Below are 17,945 nucleotides of genomic sequence, written 5' to 3' on the forward strand. Positions count from 1 at the left end.
TAGTCGTATACTCTCACTCAAAAAACCATTGTCTCTCACACTTAGTAGTACAGTATACTCTCTCACACACAATTGTTAGTACAATTGTAATCTTAGTAATATACTCTCACACAATCTACTATTCTCCCACACTTAGTATGCTCTCATACACTTAGTTTCATACTCTCACACACTACTGTTCTCTAACCCTTTGTAATATACTGTACTCTCTCACACTGCTACTATTCCCTAACATGTAGTAGTATCCTCTCACACTTAGTAGAATACTGTTTAGCACACACTACTTTTTTTCTTGCATTTAGTTGTTTTGGCTCACAAACAATACTATTGTCTCTAACACTTTAGAAGTACAGTATACTCTCTCACACACAATTGTATAGTCTGTCACACACTACTATTCTTTCTCACACTTAGTAGTATACTCTCACCGCCTACTATTCTCACATTTAGTAGTAAACTTGCATGTACACTACTATTGTCTCTCACACTTGGTAGTATACTGTCTAGCACACACTACTATTCTCTTGCATTTAGTTGTATACTCTCACACACAATACTACTGTCTCTCACAGTTAGTAGTACAGTATACACTCACACACAATCGCATAGTCTTTCACACATGCAACTATTCTCTCTCACGCTTGGTAGTATACTATCACACCCTACTATTCTCTCAAACCTATTAGTATCGCTCATACACTGCTATTCTCTCACAAATAGAAATATACTCCCTCATACACTACTATTCTCTCACACTTAGTAATATACTCTCACACACACTACTATTCTTCCACACTTAGTATACTCTCACACTTAGTTGTATACTCTTACACACTACTATTCTCTCACACTTAGTAATATACTCTCACACAGAGTACTATTCTCCCACACTTAGTATACTCTTACACACATCTATTCTCTCTCACACTTAGTTGTATACTCTCACACACTACTATTCTCTCGCACACTTAGTAGTATACTCTCACACACTACTATTCTCTCTCACACTTAGTAGTAAACTCACATACACACTACTATTCTCTTGCACACTTAGTCGTATACTGTCTAGTACACTACTATTCTCTCAGAACGTTAAAATTCACAGATTAACTGCAAAATTAGATTGAATGAAAAATAAATTGCGTAATTGTTCGTAATTAATCCATCGAATTCATCAGTCACAAAATTATTGGCCATATTAATCTGTAATTTTCACAGGCAGCATTAGAATTCATAGATTAACTGCAAAATTAGATTAATTGAAAAAATTAGACAAATAACATAATTGTTCAGAAGATTAATCCATTAATTTCATAGGCAGATTAATCTCTCATTTGAATTGCCATTGATCAATGTTTCTACGCCACTGACTATTTTTGAACGCCATTGACTAATCGATGAATGTCTGATCCATTTGAACTGAAAGGGCTGTCAATGGCAGCCAACGTGTTCAATGAGTGTCCTTTAAATGGGTTAAAAGTTTTTGGCATGGCTCATAATAGCCTGCTATAGACGGCCATCTCGTGTTATGCAAGCGAATGGCAGCGTTTCAAGCGGAGATCAGCGTCGCATGACGCCACGCAAACGCGGTCAACTCAACTGGATTGGATGACACCGTCGCTTATCAGCAGTGATGGGAGCTGTCCAAAATCCAGGAGGCAAACACCGGGCACGCTTATAAAAACCAGCCGCCGCGCGGGGCATCCTTACAGCATCTTGTGGCGGATCGCGGGTTGTTGTGAATCGGTGAGAATGAAGCTCAACGCCGCGTGCCTGCTGGCGCTCTTGGCCGGCTTGTGCTCCGGCTTCCAGAAACCAGGGGGTCAGGTGCCTAGCGACCAGACGCAGGCCAAGCACATTTTCGAGAAGCCGCTCACCTGGAGCTACCCCGAAGGGCCCACGGCGCCTGTGGAGCCGGTGCCCGATTTTGAGATCAGGCAACCGGTCCAAGCCGCCACCGTCTCGGTGGAGTGCCGCGAGAGTCAAGCGCGCGTGGAGGCCCAGATGGACTTTTTTGGAATAGGCCAGTTCATCAAACCCTCCGACCTCACCTTGGGTCCCTGCGGTGCCGTGGGCGAGGACACTCAAGCGCACGTACTGATTTTCGAGACCGAGCTGCAAGACTGTGGCAGCATGTTACAGGTACGGCAACGTTTTGCTTCGTTAACAAACGTCCCTTTTCATGCATCTTTTGCATTTTTTTAGATGACAGATGACACGCTGATATACACCTTTACTCTGAACTACAGCCCCACAAGACTTGGCGGCTCCCCTGTGGTGAGGACCAACGAAGCGGCTGTGATTGTGGAATGTCACTACCCAAGGTGACCCTCAGGAAAATACCGTATTTTCCACACTATAAGACGCGCCAAAAAGCCTGCAATTTTTCTCAATAGGTATGTTTACATGGACACTTTTATTTAGATTAAAAGCCTGGTCGGAATGAAATTGCTTCATGTACATAACCCGTTGGGAATATTGTAACCCGATCTATCCTATTCCGATCAGGATTCTATTTCGATTGAAAGGAATCGTTTATACCGATTTATAATCTGATTGAAAACACTTTATTCCAACATTTTGGAACAAGCCGTCCTTAAGTGCAGACAATTGCACGAGTCACTATAATGCGAGTCACAAGAAGGTCGCGAGTCTTACCCGTTGTGGTCGAGTCGAGTTTGGAGGCCACGCTGAGCCAAGGCGAGTCTTGAGGCCATGCCGAGCCGAGTCTCGAGGCTTTGTCGAGCCAAGCAGAGTCTCGAGGTCATGTCGAGCCGAGGCAGGTCTCGAGGCCATGTCGAGCCGAGGCAGGTCTCGAGGCCATGTCGAGCCGAGGCAGGTCTCGAGGCCATGTCGAGCCGACCCGGGTCTCGAGGTCATGCCGAGGCGAGTCTTGCGGTCATGCCGAGCCGAAACGAGGTTCGCGGTCACGTCGAGCCGAAACGAGGTTCGCGGCCACGTCGAGCCGAGTCTCGCGGCCACGTCGAGGCGAGTCTCGCGGCCACCTCGAGGCGAGTCTCGCGGCCACCGCGAGCCGAGTCTCGCGGCCACGCCGAGCCGAGGTGAGTCTGGAGGCCGTGCCGAGCCGAGGCGAGTCTGGAGGCTGTGTCGAGCCGAGCCGGGTCTCGAGGCCGCGTCGAGCCGAGCCGGGTCTCGAGGCCGCGTCGAGCCGAGCCGATTCTCGAGGCCGTGTCGAGCCGAGCAGATTCTCGAGGCCGTGCCGAGCCGATTCTCGAGGCTGTGCCGAGCCGAGCCAATTCTCGAGGCAACATCGAGCCCAGGCGAAGATGAGTCTCGAGGCCATGTCGAGCCGAGCCAAGCAGTCTTGAGGTCACGCCGAGCCGAGCCTGGAGGTCATGTTGAGCCGAGTCTGGAGGCCACATCGAGCCAAGCAGATTCTCGAGGCCGCGTCAAGCCGAGCCAAGTAGTCTCGAGCCCACGCCGAGTCGAGACAGGACGAGTCTCGAGGCCGTGTAGAGCCCAGCCGAGCCCAGCCTGATCTCGAGGCCATGTCGAGTCTCGAGGTGTTGGTTCAAAAATGAGATTTTCATAAATGTGTACACTACGTATTATCAAACCACGTGCAAATTGACAATAAATCCTCTAAAAACCTAGCTTGTTACCATCTTTACCATAATCACGACACCGCATGAACACAGCGTCAATCTGCTTATGTCAAAATCTGACGTTCTGATCCATGAACACGCAAGACCTAATCGGAACAATATTTTTAGTGTCCTTGAACACATCATAATATTAATCCAAACATTTATCGGATTGAAGAAATTTTGTCCATGTAAACATACCTAATTTTCTCAATGCACTGCATATTTGGATGAAAAGTTCAAGAGCAAACCCAAGACAAAATATGTTGTCAATCTTCAGGCACCACAACGTGAGCAGTCTCCCTCTCGACCCGCAATGGATCCCGTTCTCCGCAGTCAGGGTCGCCGAGGAGTTCTTGTATTTCACTCTGAGCCTGAGGACAGGTGAGTACTGAAATTTTTCCAGTTCTACTATTGCTCTACGACAGAGACTCCACGATAACAATATGACGTAACAATACAGTCATATGACTACACATTTTGAGTCACTGCCTGTTCATTCTTGGGTCACTTTCTGTTCAGTAACCCAAAATCAACAGGAAATGACCCATAAATGTGCCCAAAATCAACAGAAAGTAACTGAACATCAACAGCAAACGACCTAAAATGCCCCAAAATTAAACTTATTAGTTGCCATTGTCACGGCCTATTCATTCCCGGGTCACTTCCTGTTCAGTAACCCAAAATTCAACAGGACGTTACCCACAAATACCGCCAAAATCAACAGAAATTGATTGAAAATCAACAGCAAATGACCTGAAATGCCCCAAAATTAAACTCACTGGTAACCATTGTCACTGCCTTTTCATTCCTAGGTCACTTCCTGTTCAGTAACCCAAAATACAACAGGAAGTTACCCATAAACGACACAAAATCAACACAAAGTAACTGAAAATCATCAGCAAATGACCTCTAATGCGCCAAAATTAAACTCACCGGTGCCATTGTCTCTGCCTATTCATTCCCGAATCACTTCCTGTTCAGTAACCCAAAATTGAACAGGAAGTTCTGCAGAAATGCCCCCCCAAATCAATAGAAGCAGTTTGAAAATCAACAGCAAATGATCTGTAATGCCCCAGAATTAAACTCACTGGTTGCCATTGTCACTGCCTGTTCATCCTCGGGCCACTTCCTGTTCAGTAACCCAAAATTCAACAGGAAATCACCCAGAAAGGCCCCCAAAATTGATAGAAAATGACTGAAGCTCAATAGCAAATGACCTTAAATGGCCCCAAATTAAACTCACTGGTTGCCATTGTCACCGCCTACTCATTCCCGGGTCACTTCCTGTTATGTAACCCAAAATTCAACAGGAAGTTACCCAGAAATGCCCCCAAAATCAACAGAAAGTAACCGAAAATCAACACCAAATGATCTAAAATACCTCAAAATTAAACTCACTGGTAGCCATTGTTATTGTCTATTCATTCCCGGGTCACTTCCTGTTCAATAACCCAAACGCAACAGGAAGTGACCCAGAAATGCCCCCCAAATCAACATGAAGTGACGGAGAATCAACAGTAAATGACCTGAAATGCCCAAATATTTGAACTCACTGGTTGCCATTGTCACTGCCTAGTCATTCCCAGATCACTTCCTATTCAATAACCCAAAATCAACAGGAAGTCACCCAAAAATGCCCCCCAAAATCAGTATAAAGTAACTGAAAATCAACAGCAAATGACCTGAAATGCCCTAAAATTAAACTTATTGGTAGCCATTGTCACTGCCTGTTCATTCCCGGGTCACTTCCTTTTGAGTAACCCAAAGTCAACAGGAAGTCGCCTAAAAATGCCCGTAAAATCAACAGGAAATAACTGAAAATCAACGGCAAATGATCCAAACTTCCCCAAAATTACACTCACCGGTTGTCATTGTTACTGATTAATAATTCCCTGGTCACTTCCTGTTGAGTAACCCAAAATTCAACAGGAAGTTACCCAGAAATGCCCCGCAAATCAACAAAGGTGACGGGGAATCAACAGCAAATGACCTAAAATGCCCCAGAATTACACTCACTGGTTGTCATTGTCGCTGATTATTCATTCCTGGGTCACTTCCTGTTCAGTAACCCAAAATTAAACGGGAAATCACCCAGAAATGCTCCCAAAACCAACAGAAAGTGACTGACAATCAATAGCAAATTACCTGAAACGCCTCAAAATTAAACTCAATGGTTGCCATTGACCGCCATAGCCACAGCCACAGCAATCCTTCCCAGCTCAAATGAATTGGACGACTACTAGTGATATACTCAATTATATTCGCAGCTTTATTTTGTTTATTACTCTCATTGTAAAATATTGTAGAATTATTTAACGACATTGTAAGCAGTTACTCACGACTTATGTTTTCTTTTCACAGGATACTTTCTTATACACTTTTGTATGACTACTTATACTTGAGTAATTTTATTTTGAAGTAACGCTACTCCTACTCGACTCCAATTTCGTGTTTAGTCTACCCACCTATGCGCTATTACTCCAACCTGTTGACACATTTGTCTTTTCCGCACAGACGACTGGATGTTCGAGAGGCCCCGCATCCAGTACTACCTGGGAGATATGATCCGTATCGAGGCCTCGGTCATGCAATATCACCACGTGCCCCTCCGAGTTTTTGTGGAAAACTGCGTGGCTACTCTCTCGCCTGATATTAACTCCAGCCCTAGATATACCTTCCTGGATAATGGGTGAGGAACTGCTACACAAGTAACTTTCTATACTATTTCATCCATCTGTTGAGCCGGTGTATTTCTTGTTCGCCATTTTAATTTTGTCGTTTGCACGAAAATACATATCGCCGATCAATTGGGTTCGATCACGTCATTTTCAAAGTATCGGAATCGGCAAAAAAAAATCGGACATGCCTTTTTTAAATATATATATATATTTTTTTTTTTTTAATTAAATTGTTTTCTTATTTTATTTAACGTTACAGACAAAATATCTTACACTCATCCAGTGTCTTTAGTTTTGGCTTAAAGTAGGGCTATCAAATTTATCGCATTAACGGCGGTAATTAATTTTTTAAAAATTAATCACATTAAAATATTTGACGCAATTAACGCACGCGCTGCACGACCCACTCACGCATTGTCGCGTTCAGTCAAAAATGGGGCCGTTTTACCTATATATAGAGCTAAAAGGCAGCGTAAAATTTGTTGAGTTGATTTTGGCAGTCTTTGGAGCCTTTCTTTAATTGACTAAAGCCTTAAATAGTAGTTGATCTTTTTTTCTTAACACCCTAAGTTATTTCCCATCACAGAGAAGATATATCAATTGGTGCCACTACGCACAGTCATGGTTGCACTTCCCATCATGCATTTGGGCAGAACAGTTAAATGGCTACAGTATCATTTACTGAAAGCTCAACAAATACACTAGATGGCAATATTTAGTCACAATATACAAAGTCACATTTATCCTTTAAGAATTATAAGTCCTTCTATCCGTGGATCCCTCTCACAGAAAGGATGTTAATAATGTAAAAAGCCATCTTTAGGATTTATTGTCATAATAAACAAATACAGTACTTATGTACTGTATGTTGAATGTATACAGTATATTCGTCCGAGTTTTATTCATTTTTTTCTTAATGCATTGCCAAAATGTATATGATCGGGAAAAATTATCGGGAATGATTGGAAGTGAATCGGGAGCAAAAAAAAAAGCAATTGGATCGGAAATATCGGGATCGGCAGATACTCAAACTAAAACGATCGGGATCGGATCGGGAGCAAAAAAACATGATCGGAACAACCCTACTTATTAGGCATATTTTAGTCGTTTCAAAATGGGTTAGCCTTCGTCTAGTTTTCGTTAACAAGTTATCGTCTAGTTTTAGTCAATGATTACTCAAAAGTTTTTGTCTGTAAAAATTCAAAGATTTTAGTCTAGAGAAAATACGTTTTAAAAAATGTTGGTTCATGCTAGCAGGTTAATGCCAGCATTAAATTTATTGTTTTTAATTGTCGTCTTGGTCTTTTGGGCGAAATACGTATTAGTCATAGTCATATTTGAGTCGTTTCAAAGCCTCTTTCTGTTTTAAAACCTTTCTATCGATGTCACCGTTATAGTTTTGCTAGCTAGCTAGCCGCTAGCTCCAATGCCACTCTTACCGCTTACGCATCACTAAACAAAGTAATTAGCTACCTATTGACACCTACTGATACATAAGAGTATTGCATTTTTACCGACCATGGGACAGCACACACTCAGCAACAGCACATTTGTGGATTCATTGTCAATACAGGTAGTCCCCGAGTTACGAACAAGTTGCGTAATTCGATGAGGGAAAAAAAGCTTGGGATCAAATTTTGCTGCTTCGAGGATTCATTTCCTTTGAGGGGCTTTGTAATAGTTTGTTCTTAAAGTGTTTGCATTTATTTGTATTCATTTGGGTGGAAACACTGCCCTCGAGTGGCAACAGTGAATATGACACAACTCGACAAACATGGCTGGATCCAGCTGCTCCCTGCTAAGACCAATGTAAGGTTGTTTTGTTCGAGCTAATAAGATTGTTGATGCATTCGTAATTTAGTTTAGAGGTATATTTTGCATTTTTTTTTGTTTTTTTTGTGGGAATATGTGTTTGAACGATTTTTTAAGAGCATTGAAAATAAAACGTTAGCATTTTATAGCATTTAAGCTAGCGGACTTTTGTTGTTTTACATCTAAAATTTATTCTGCAACACTTAAAATGATCCATATTAGATTACTCGATTATTTTAACTCATTTATTGATAGATTCATCGGTTCACGTAATGAATCAATAGCTGCAGCCCTAATTATCAGTTGTTGTTATGATATTTTTATATTTTTCATGATTGGTTATTTAATTTTAATACTATTTATATTAGGGGTGTGCCATCTTAGGTACCCCACGATTTGATTCGATTACAATTCAGTGTGCTACGATTTGATTTTTGAACGATGATCACGGTATTGACGGTGATCGCGGTTATCACGATTATCACAATTATTGATGCATCGTACATTACTGATTAATAAAGTAGCCAAACAAATTGATGTCCATTATTTATTTAAAATATCCTTATGACTCAACAGGAACGATGCAAACATGCCCAAAAAGCAACAACAACAACAAAAAGCTGCCCTTAAGCTGCTTTTTTATTTATTAATTTTATACAAGTGCAAAAACATGAACCATTTTAAAGGGAGTACTTATTTCTCTCAACAATACAATAAAATTTACACTGGTGGAATGAATTCCACATTTTCTGGACCCAAACAAAGTGTCTTTAGAAATAAGACTTCTTTTAACCAATGTGAGAGTGTTATCTCCTTTGTGTAACACTTGGAGTGACAGGTGGAAATCACACCTTCTCTTGATCACTTGTAACTTGTGGCGTTTATTGCCGAGCACATAAAAAAACAACAACACCGCCACACAAACACTCATTACAGCGCGCGCACTTTCTTCTCTCCCTGACCGCCCACACACACACGCCTGTCGGCTCCCAGGCAGCGCTTGCAACAACAGATTTCTGCACTATTTCGCATGTTTGTAGTGTTATCGCTGTACTTAATCAGGATTTTACACATTCTGCATATGAAATACACGTTAGGAAATTAGCTAATTAGCTTAGCGCTCGGCGCTAACTATTAACATCTCAAAAACAACAACAATAAAGGCTAAACAGTACAAGAGGGTTCGTGTACTCACCTCTTATAGACGCACGCAGGTCTTAGCAACTCACTCAGGACAGTTTTCAATTGAAATGCCTTAAAACTACTGCTGGACATCTGAAAGACAAGGGGCAACGAACTATCTCTCTTCCCCTCTCGCTCTAAAAAGTAACTTGCGCACAAAAGCCTGCCTATCTCATACACAAATTTATTTTCCAGTATTTTAAAAAGGAGTAAATCTCTCTCCCAGTAACTGGGAGCATCCTCATAACGTGCGTGCGCCCGTTAACGGCAGACGTGTCTTGAATATTCATAAAAACTATTAATACATTTTTTTTCATATTTAACTCATTGCTTCCTATTGACGATTGATTTGACGGCACTCGACGCCCATTTTGATCGTGTCAAAATCTCTTGCCGTCAATGGCATTCAATGACTTTAAACGAGTGTCCGCTGTGCGAAATTGCCAATCTGAGAATGCCACGCCCTCTTGACTCCGCCCCTTTTACCCACTCAGGTGTTTGATCGACGCCACGATAACCGGCGCAGACTCCAGGTTTATGCAACGGACAGTGGAGAACACGCTTCAGTTCCAGTTTGAGGCATTCAGATTCCAGGGTGCCGATAGCGGGCAGGTGAGAACCTTTCAAAATAAGGTTAGCTTTATTATAAAAAGGGGCTCTTCCTCAAAAAGTGCTTTTGACAATCCTCACAGCTCTACATTACCTGCCAGTTGAGAGCCACGTCAACGGGCCATGATATTGACGTTGACCATAGAGCCTGCTCCTACATCAACGGGTGAGTGAGGAGAAAGTACACACTCGCACAGGTGTGTTGCAGTACATAAATACAGTAAATTATGTGCATATGATAATCAGACAAATGCTAATTATGAACAGTAAATGTTCAAATATTCAATAAATATTGAACAATAAATCATATTAATATTAGGGTTAGGTATTTATAGTAAAAAATAATTGTCCGGTTGGTCTGGACTCTTTTAATGTTTCACATTGAGAGTATGACTTACCCCCATTCTGATCATTCAACATATTTCGTTTATTATGACAAGGCAACGAAAAGGAAAGGGTTATGGGGGAACAAAAGAAAAGAAACACAAGAGAAGAAGGAAAAGAAACACAAATAACAGCAAGAAATACATTGAACGCCTACACTAACTATAAATATGTTGGTGTTATTATCAGCTAGATGTATTTCCGGTTGACACCATGTGGGGGGGCCTGTTGACCAGGGAAAGAAGGGGAGGGGGGTGGGGAAGTCTAAAAGCTAAGTGATTGGGAGGGGTAAAGTGTACTCAAATCAGCTCTGTGATCTAGAACCCAGTAATCGTGTGAATCCCTTGTGAGTGTTAGCCCGTTGGTGACCAACCCTATGCCTCCAAACTGCCAGTCCCGGCACCGGGACCCCACACCCGAGCGCGCCCAATCACAACCAGCCGCTCGCGAGCCCCACCAAACAAGCGACAGCCCCGCAGACGAGTGGAGACACTGCGCGGTCGCCAACCCAAGGCCATGGCCCCCACCCAGCCAGTCCGGGGGCGCAGCACAGCCCATCCCTCCTCCCGCAGCCCAGCAAAGGAGCCATTGTCACCCACCCGGGATCCAGGGTGATCCCCCGGGCCCCCGCGCTCCCATCAACCATTCCTCAGGGATGGGAAGAGGGGACGTTAAAAGAGCTAAAAACCGGGCAGTTACGCATCTACTTAACGTATAGACCCCAATCACATGACGTCACAACTCCGCCCCCCTGACTGTAGCCGCCATATTGTCTGTCAGCTTGTCGTGTTTACACATTACCGCTATGTACATCCTCCTATTGCGGCGTGTTTTTCTGCTAGTTAACATTAATAATGAAAATGGTGAATGCGTGTCTGGTGGTTGGACTTGAAGTTCTACCGTATTCTGAGAGACCCGAAGAGGAGAGCGAGATGGACTGGTGCAATTCGACGAGAAAACTGGGCACCAAACGATCACCACAGACTATATAGTAGTCATTTTGTACCTGGTAAGATGCATTTAATATATATTTAGAGGGTTTTGGGCTGACAACCACATTTAAGATCATTGCGAGGCTAATCGCCGACAACATACAGTTTCAAATTCAAGATGTTTATTTCTTCCGCCATCATTATTTTTTTGAATAATATTTAGCTGGTACCAAGTGAAAGAAGCTGGCCTCGTCTACGGATCATCAGTTAAACAGGGGTGACCAAACGTTTTGCAAAGAGGGCCAGATTTGGTGTGGTAAAAATGTGGGGGGCTACCTTGGCTGATTTACGTAGAACAATATATTTAAACAAATTTTAGCAAGCCCTTCTGTGTGTCACATTTGCTTTATTATTTTTTTTTTTTAATTCATAATTTCAACAATCTCGTCTTTGTGGCGTTCTCTTTCGACACTCGGGCTCTTGCGAAGTACTGCTGCTGTGAAATTAAACTAGCTTCAAGTTGCTTTCATTTCTCGCTGCGTATCTTCCCTGTAATGTTGTCGTACATGTCAGCGTGTCTTGTTTGGTAATATCGCGTTACATCGAACTCTTTGAAAACAGCGACTGTCTCTTTGCAAATGAGGCAGACACAGTTGTTGCGTATTTTATTGAAGAAATAGTCCAATATCCACCTATCCTTGAAGCGTCGGCCATCGCAGTCAACTTTTTTTTTTTATTGATTGTCGCCATTTTAGAAAATTGGAAGGGTCACACGGGGTAATGTTGCTTAGAGTGCTGCTCTTAAAGTTTTTCAAGGTTTCGTGAGAATAGGCTGAGTTTCTGTGGACAAGATAGTTGTAGATATCAGGGTAGCAGATGTCAGGCAGAGACGGCGAAGACAGCGGGTCGAAAAATATCGATTTAGGCATCAAATATGGATCTGGCGAATGGATCGACCGAAGCTTTTCCACATAACGCCTTTTACGCAACACATCCAATGAGTTTACAGCGTCTGAAAGCACCGGGGCTGAAATGAATTGCACTATAATTTGAACAATAAATTGAGACCATTGAGAATAAGGACACACAATGACGGACAATATGGCGGCACAACACAGCGATCACGTGATTGTGTGACGTTGGTGATTGGGGTCTATATATGTTGAAGAATGACGCCAATGCCGTAGTTCCCGTTCTCATATCGATTTTTTTCATGTGTCAAAATGCGTGCATGGTACGAAAAATATGATATTTACCTTTAATCCTCGAACAAATCACTCCTGAGACAACCCTTCCTGTTTGTATGCGGTACAGCTTTCGTAGTTCTTCCAAAATCAAAGCTTAAACCCGGTTTTGACATGAACGTGTGCCGTCTTCGGCTGACTATTACTAAATGAAGTTTCAAGCTCAGCCCCCTATGGTAAAGCGTGACACAGATAGACGAAGTGTCAGGTCAATAAGTAATGGAGTCTCTGGTTTCCCTTATCAAAAATGGTTTTTCACTTCTAGTTTTTGTCATGTCCTTCATTTTTGATACTGATAATCTGATGCGTGGCTCCAGCTGGAGAGAGGCTAGCGGCGTGGATTCGGCGTGCAGCACCTGTGACGCCGGAGGAGGCCAACAAACCAACATATGGCACGGCGGCGACGGCAGCACGGGAGGCGGGAACACGGGAGGCGGCAACACAGGAGGTGGCAACACCGGAGGCGGCAACACGGGAGGCGGTCAATGGAGCACCGGTGGCAAAAAATGGACCACGGGAAGCAGTACCACGGGAAGCAGCACCACGGGAAGCGGCGTTAGCTGGACAACAACCGGTGGCAGTGGAAGCGGCACTCAAACAAGCGGGTCTAAAAAAATCTGGACCCAACAAAGTGGGGGCACGGGCTCCGGCGGCACGGGAAGCGGTACCACGGGGAGTGGCACCACGGGAGGCGGCGTTAGCTGGACAACCACCGGCGGCAGTGGAAGCGGCACTCAAACAAGCGGGCCTAAGAAAATCTGGACCCAACAAAGTGGGGGCACCGGCTCTGGCGGCACGGGAAGCGGCGTTAGCTGGACAACCACCGGCACTGGTGGAAGTGGCACTCAATCAAGCGGGTCTAAGAAAATCTGGAGCCAACAAAGCGGCACCACCGGCTCCAGCGGCACGGGAAGCGGCACCACGGGAGGTGGCGTTAGCTGGACCACCACCGGTGGCAGTGGAAGCGGCACTCACACAAGCGGGTCTAAGAAAATCTGGAGCCAACAAAGCAGCACCCCCGGAACCGGAACTGGTACTGGTACCGGAACTTCAGGTGTTACCTGGACCCATGGAGGTGGCTCCACCACATCAAGTACCTGGACCACTGGCAGTGGTGGTGGCGGTGGTGTCATCTCAAAACCAGGAGGCCAAAAACCAGGCGGCCAAAAACCAGGTGGCAGCAATCCCGGCGTCCAGACAGGCAAGCAAACCGTTACCTGGAACCCCACCGGAGGAAGTACCAGCTCTAGCACTAGCACTAGCACGACCACCTGGACCACCACCTCGACCGGCGGCACCACCTGGAGCGGAAGAAAAGGCCGTTCTATCAAAGAAGCCCAAGGTACGCCCCTCCGCTCTCTCATTTTTTATTGTTTTAATCTACTATTAACACACTCTTTTGCTCGTTTCCTTCCCAGATTATGAATGGAGAGGTATCGTCACACTGGGTCCTTTCGATATTGCAGAGAAACTTGCATAAAGTCGGCCATGAAATAAACATTCTGATTGGATCTTGACTGACTGGATGTTATTCCCTGCACAACCACCCTTCTTCATATTGCCTTAAAATCCAAGAGTTGATCTTTACGTACGCACGTTTTCACTTATTTTGCGCTACTGCTGCTGCTGTGTAATACATATATATATTTTCCCAAGTCAGGGTTTTGAATGGAAATAAAATTGGAGTTGTGTGAAACGCTGGTGTCATGATGTGCACACAATCTACATGGAGTTTGTCAAATAAAGTCAAAATGCAGTATTACACAGTAGAGTCAATCCGAGACTTCTCGTGGCTGATTATTCAATCATGATAGTTTTTAATAGTAATATTTAGTAGGGGTGTGACGAAATTTTGCGATACCTTCTATCCCAAATAGATACATACATTGTTTTGAAAAAGTTAGTAGAAGAATATTCTTAAAGGAAACTAAAAAAAAAATCATGTTTTTGTTCTACATACAGTAATATCACTATGAGAATGTTATGCTAGCTAACGAGGGAAGCTAGCGGTAAGATAACAACATTCAAGAATGGTGTCTGGATTTGTGAGAAGGTAATGGTAAGATAACACCGTTCAAAAATGATGTCTGGTTTTTTGAACGATGTTGTTTTATTGTTAGCTTCCCGCACTAGCTAGCATAACCTCGTTGTGATGTTGCATTGTACCTTATGCGTCGTTAGGCCTATTTAATTTGGTGTTGTTTTATTTTAAAAAACAAATACAAACCAATGCTGACATATTTACTATGAAGTTGCCAGAATATTCCTTTAAACTAGATACATTTTGAAACTTTTTTTTTTTTTTCCGGAAAATGACCGTTTACGGGCGAACGGAAAATTTTTCAGGGAAGTTTGAAAAAGTCCCTGTGTCGCGCGAAAATTCCGGCCGTGCCGATACTTGAATAGTGTCGATCGGTGCAATGGTTTGGGGTGCGCGGTGCGCCGAAAAAAACTAGAATAAGATGAATAAATAAATAAATAATAAGACTAATAAAGTTGAGAAACAACATTACCTTGGCTTTCCCTTTGGGAAAGACCCAGGTAATTAATAATCATATAACCAGTCATCCTCCGTGAGCCGTTACCTTATCGTGGTGGAGGAGTTTGAGTGCCCTAATGACCCTAGGAGCTAGGCTGTCGTGGGCTTTTGCCCCTGGTAGTGTTTCAGTTGACAGATTTGTCCGAGGCGAAGGGTCAGACAAAGAACGGTTAAGAAGACCCTGATGGACGATAAAAACAGGAGTAAGGGTACCTGACCCGGATGAGTAACGGGGCTCCCCTCTGGAGCCAGACCTGGGGTTGGGGCCCGTGTGCGAGCGCCTGGTGGTCTGGGGCCCGCACAGCCCGAACCGGATACAGTGGGGCAAATAAGTATTTAGTCAACCACCAATTGTGCAAGTTCTTCTACTTGAAAAGATTAAAGAGGCCTGTAATTGTCAACATGGGTAACCCTCAACCATGAGAGACAGAATGTGGAAAAAAAAAACTGAAAATCACATTGTTTTATTTTTAACCCTTTAACACCTAAGCCTATTTTGGCTGAATTTGAATGCATTTCATGTTACCTTTATATTTCAAAGAAAAAGATGTTTACAATGGCCAAGTTGGGTCCCTTTTTTCACGACACCTTGAACTTGATGTCTAAACTGTTGTTTTCTTCACTGACCAATTATAATCCACATTTTGGACCCAAAAAGACAAAAAAAATCCCAAAATATTTTTTCAAAATTTGTAATGTTGATGTCCCATTGACAACCAATCATGCTCGACCAACCGTTTTGAAGCTTGATAATATTTATTCAACTTGTTAGGATAAACATCCAATAGAAAAAAATAAGATTGAGTTTGACAATTCAACACAAACAGCAGGTGTGGTCATATGCGTTTTTGGCTTTTACACATACTATGGTAAAAACAGGTTATATACTGTGCAAAATAGTGAGAGAAAATTTATATATATCATCTAACACAAAAAGGGGTTGGAGGATATCTCTTTGTGAAGTTAGGTGTTGTACCCATCACCTTATCAAAAGTATACAGTACGTACATACAATCAAGCTTCTCGAACACACATCTACATAAAAACTGAAAAGATTATAGTGAAGAAAAATATATAACATTGAAAAAAAGCATTTTAAAAAATTGACAAGTAGTTCCGTTCAATTCAAAATTTTCAGACATGCGACCCAATAAAGTTTGTTTTTTTGTTGTTCTTTTTTGCGCACTCAATAAAGCTTCTTGAACAGGTAACAGAGCTGCGTCACACACAACGTCACACAGCCTACTCTTTCGCCGTTTGCGCGCTGCTGTCACTTCTACTCGCCGTGACGCCGACTCATCCCAAGAAAACAACGACAAATATGGCTCATCTTCTTCCTTGAGTTAATGAAACAATGCATTAGCTTGCGCTAAATGTAGTTTTAGATTAATTCTGCACGTTTCAAAGTCGCTCGCTCAAACCAACCGGCCGTTGCTTGCTTCGCATGCCTCCCTTTCAATAGTTGGCGCCTCGCTCGGAAATGTATTAAAAATGATCACATTCGGTTCGTCCTTCTTGACATCACTACACAACAGCTCTTGGGATATGTAGTCTTTTGTGCTGCTTTCGGTTTTGAAATGGGATAAGAAATGATGGAAATATGGAGATGGATACATGGTCCATGCAGCGTTTAAATGCAAATTAATGAGTGCAGTAAAACTATAAAACTCAAATGACATTATCTCCCATTTTTCTTGGCCGATTGACTTCAAATAAAAACTGGTGTGGACATCAACTTCCGCACTTTCAAACGAGACCAACCAGAGGCACGTGGGTGACGTAATTACAGTGTGACGAAGCTTCAAAGACGATATGCGTAAACGCGTCGCTGCCGACACGTTCAGTGTTAAAGGGTTAAATAGTTTATTTTCAAATTAGAGTGGAAAATAAGTATTTGGTCACCTACAAACAAGCAAGATTTCTGGCTGTCAAAGAGGTCTAACTTCTTCTAACGAGGTCTAACGAGGCTCCACTCCTTACCTGTATTAATGGCACATGTTTTAACTCATCGGTGTAAAAGCCACCTGTCCACAACCTCAGTCAGTCACACTCCAAACTCCACTATGGCCAAGACCAAAGAGCTGAAACCAGAGACAAAATTGTAGACCTGCACCAGGCTGGGAAAACTGAATCTGCAACAGGTAAAATGGCTGGTGTAAAGAAATCAACTGTGGGAGCAATTATTAGAAAATGGAGACTACTGATAATCTCCCTCGATATGGGGCTCCATGCAAGATCTCACCCCGTGGCGTTATAATCATAACAAGAACGGTGAGCAAAAATCCCAGAACCACATGGGGGGACCTAGTGAATGACCTACAGAGAGCTGGGACCACAGTAACAAAGGCTACTATCAGTAACACAATGCGCCGCCAGGGACTCAAATCCTTCACTGCCAGACGTGTCCCCCTGCTGAAGAAAGTACACGTCCAGGCCCGTCTGCGGTTCGCTAGAGAGCATTTGGATAATCCAGAAAAGGACTGGGAGACTGTGTTTTGGTCAGATGAAACAAAAATAGAACGTTTTGGTACAAACACAGGTTCTCGTGTTTGGAGGGGAAAGAATACTGAATTGCATCCGAAGAACACCATACCCACTGTGAAGCATGGGGGTGGAAACATCATGCTTTGGGGCTGTTTTTCTGCAAATGGACCAGGACAACTGATCCGTGTAAAGGAAAGAATGAATGGAGCCATGTATCGAGAGATTTTGAGTGAAAATCTCCTTCCGTCAGCAAGGGCATTGAAGATGAGACATGGCTGGGTCTTTCAGCATGACAATGATCCCAAAAACACAGCCAGGGCAACAAAGGAGTGGCTTCGTTAGAAGCATTTCAAGGTCCTGGAGTGGCCTAGCCAGTCTCCGAATCTCAACCTCATAGAAAATCGGTGGAGGGAGTTGAAAGTCCGTGCTGCCCAACGACAGCACTGCTCTAGAGGAGATCTGCATGGAGGAAT

General features: G+C 43.3%; 1 protein-coding gene across 1 annotated transcript; it reads left to right on the plus strand.

Moving 5' to 3' along the window:
• The first annotated feature begins 1,685 nt into the window (after positions 1–1,685).
• Positions 1,686–14,174, plus strand: LOC130916206 (hornerin-like). The gene is made up of 8 exons (XM_057836724.1): positions 1,686–2,142; positions 2,206–2,324; positions 3,886–3,989; positions 6,123–6,297; positions 9,775–9,892; positions 9,973–10,055; positions 12,767–13,791; positions 13,868–14,174. The coding sequence occupies exons 1-8, from the start codon at positions 1,753–1,755 to the stop codon at positions 13,927–13,929; spliced, it is 2,076 nt and encodes a 691-aa protein (XP_057692707.1). The 5' UTR covers positions 1,686–1,752; the 3' UTR covers positions 13,930–14,174.
• The last annotated feature ends 3,771 nt before the right edge of the window (positions 14,175–17,945 follow it).

Source organism: Corythoichthys intestinalis, chromosome 5 (genome assembly GCF_030265065.1).
Source record: "Corythoichthys intestinalis isolate RoL2023-P3 chromosome 5, ASM3026506v1, whole genome shotgun sequence".
NCBI lineage: Eukaryota > Metazoa > Chordata > Actinopteri > Syngnathiformes > Syngnathidae > Corythoichthys > Corythoichthys intestinalis.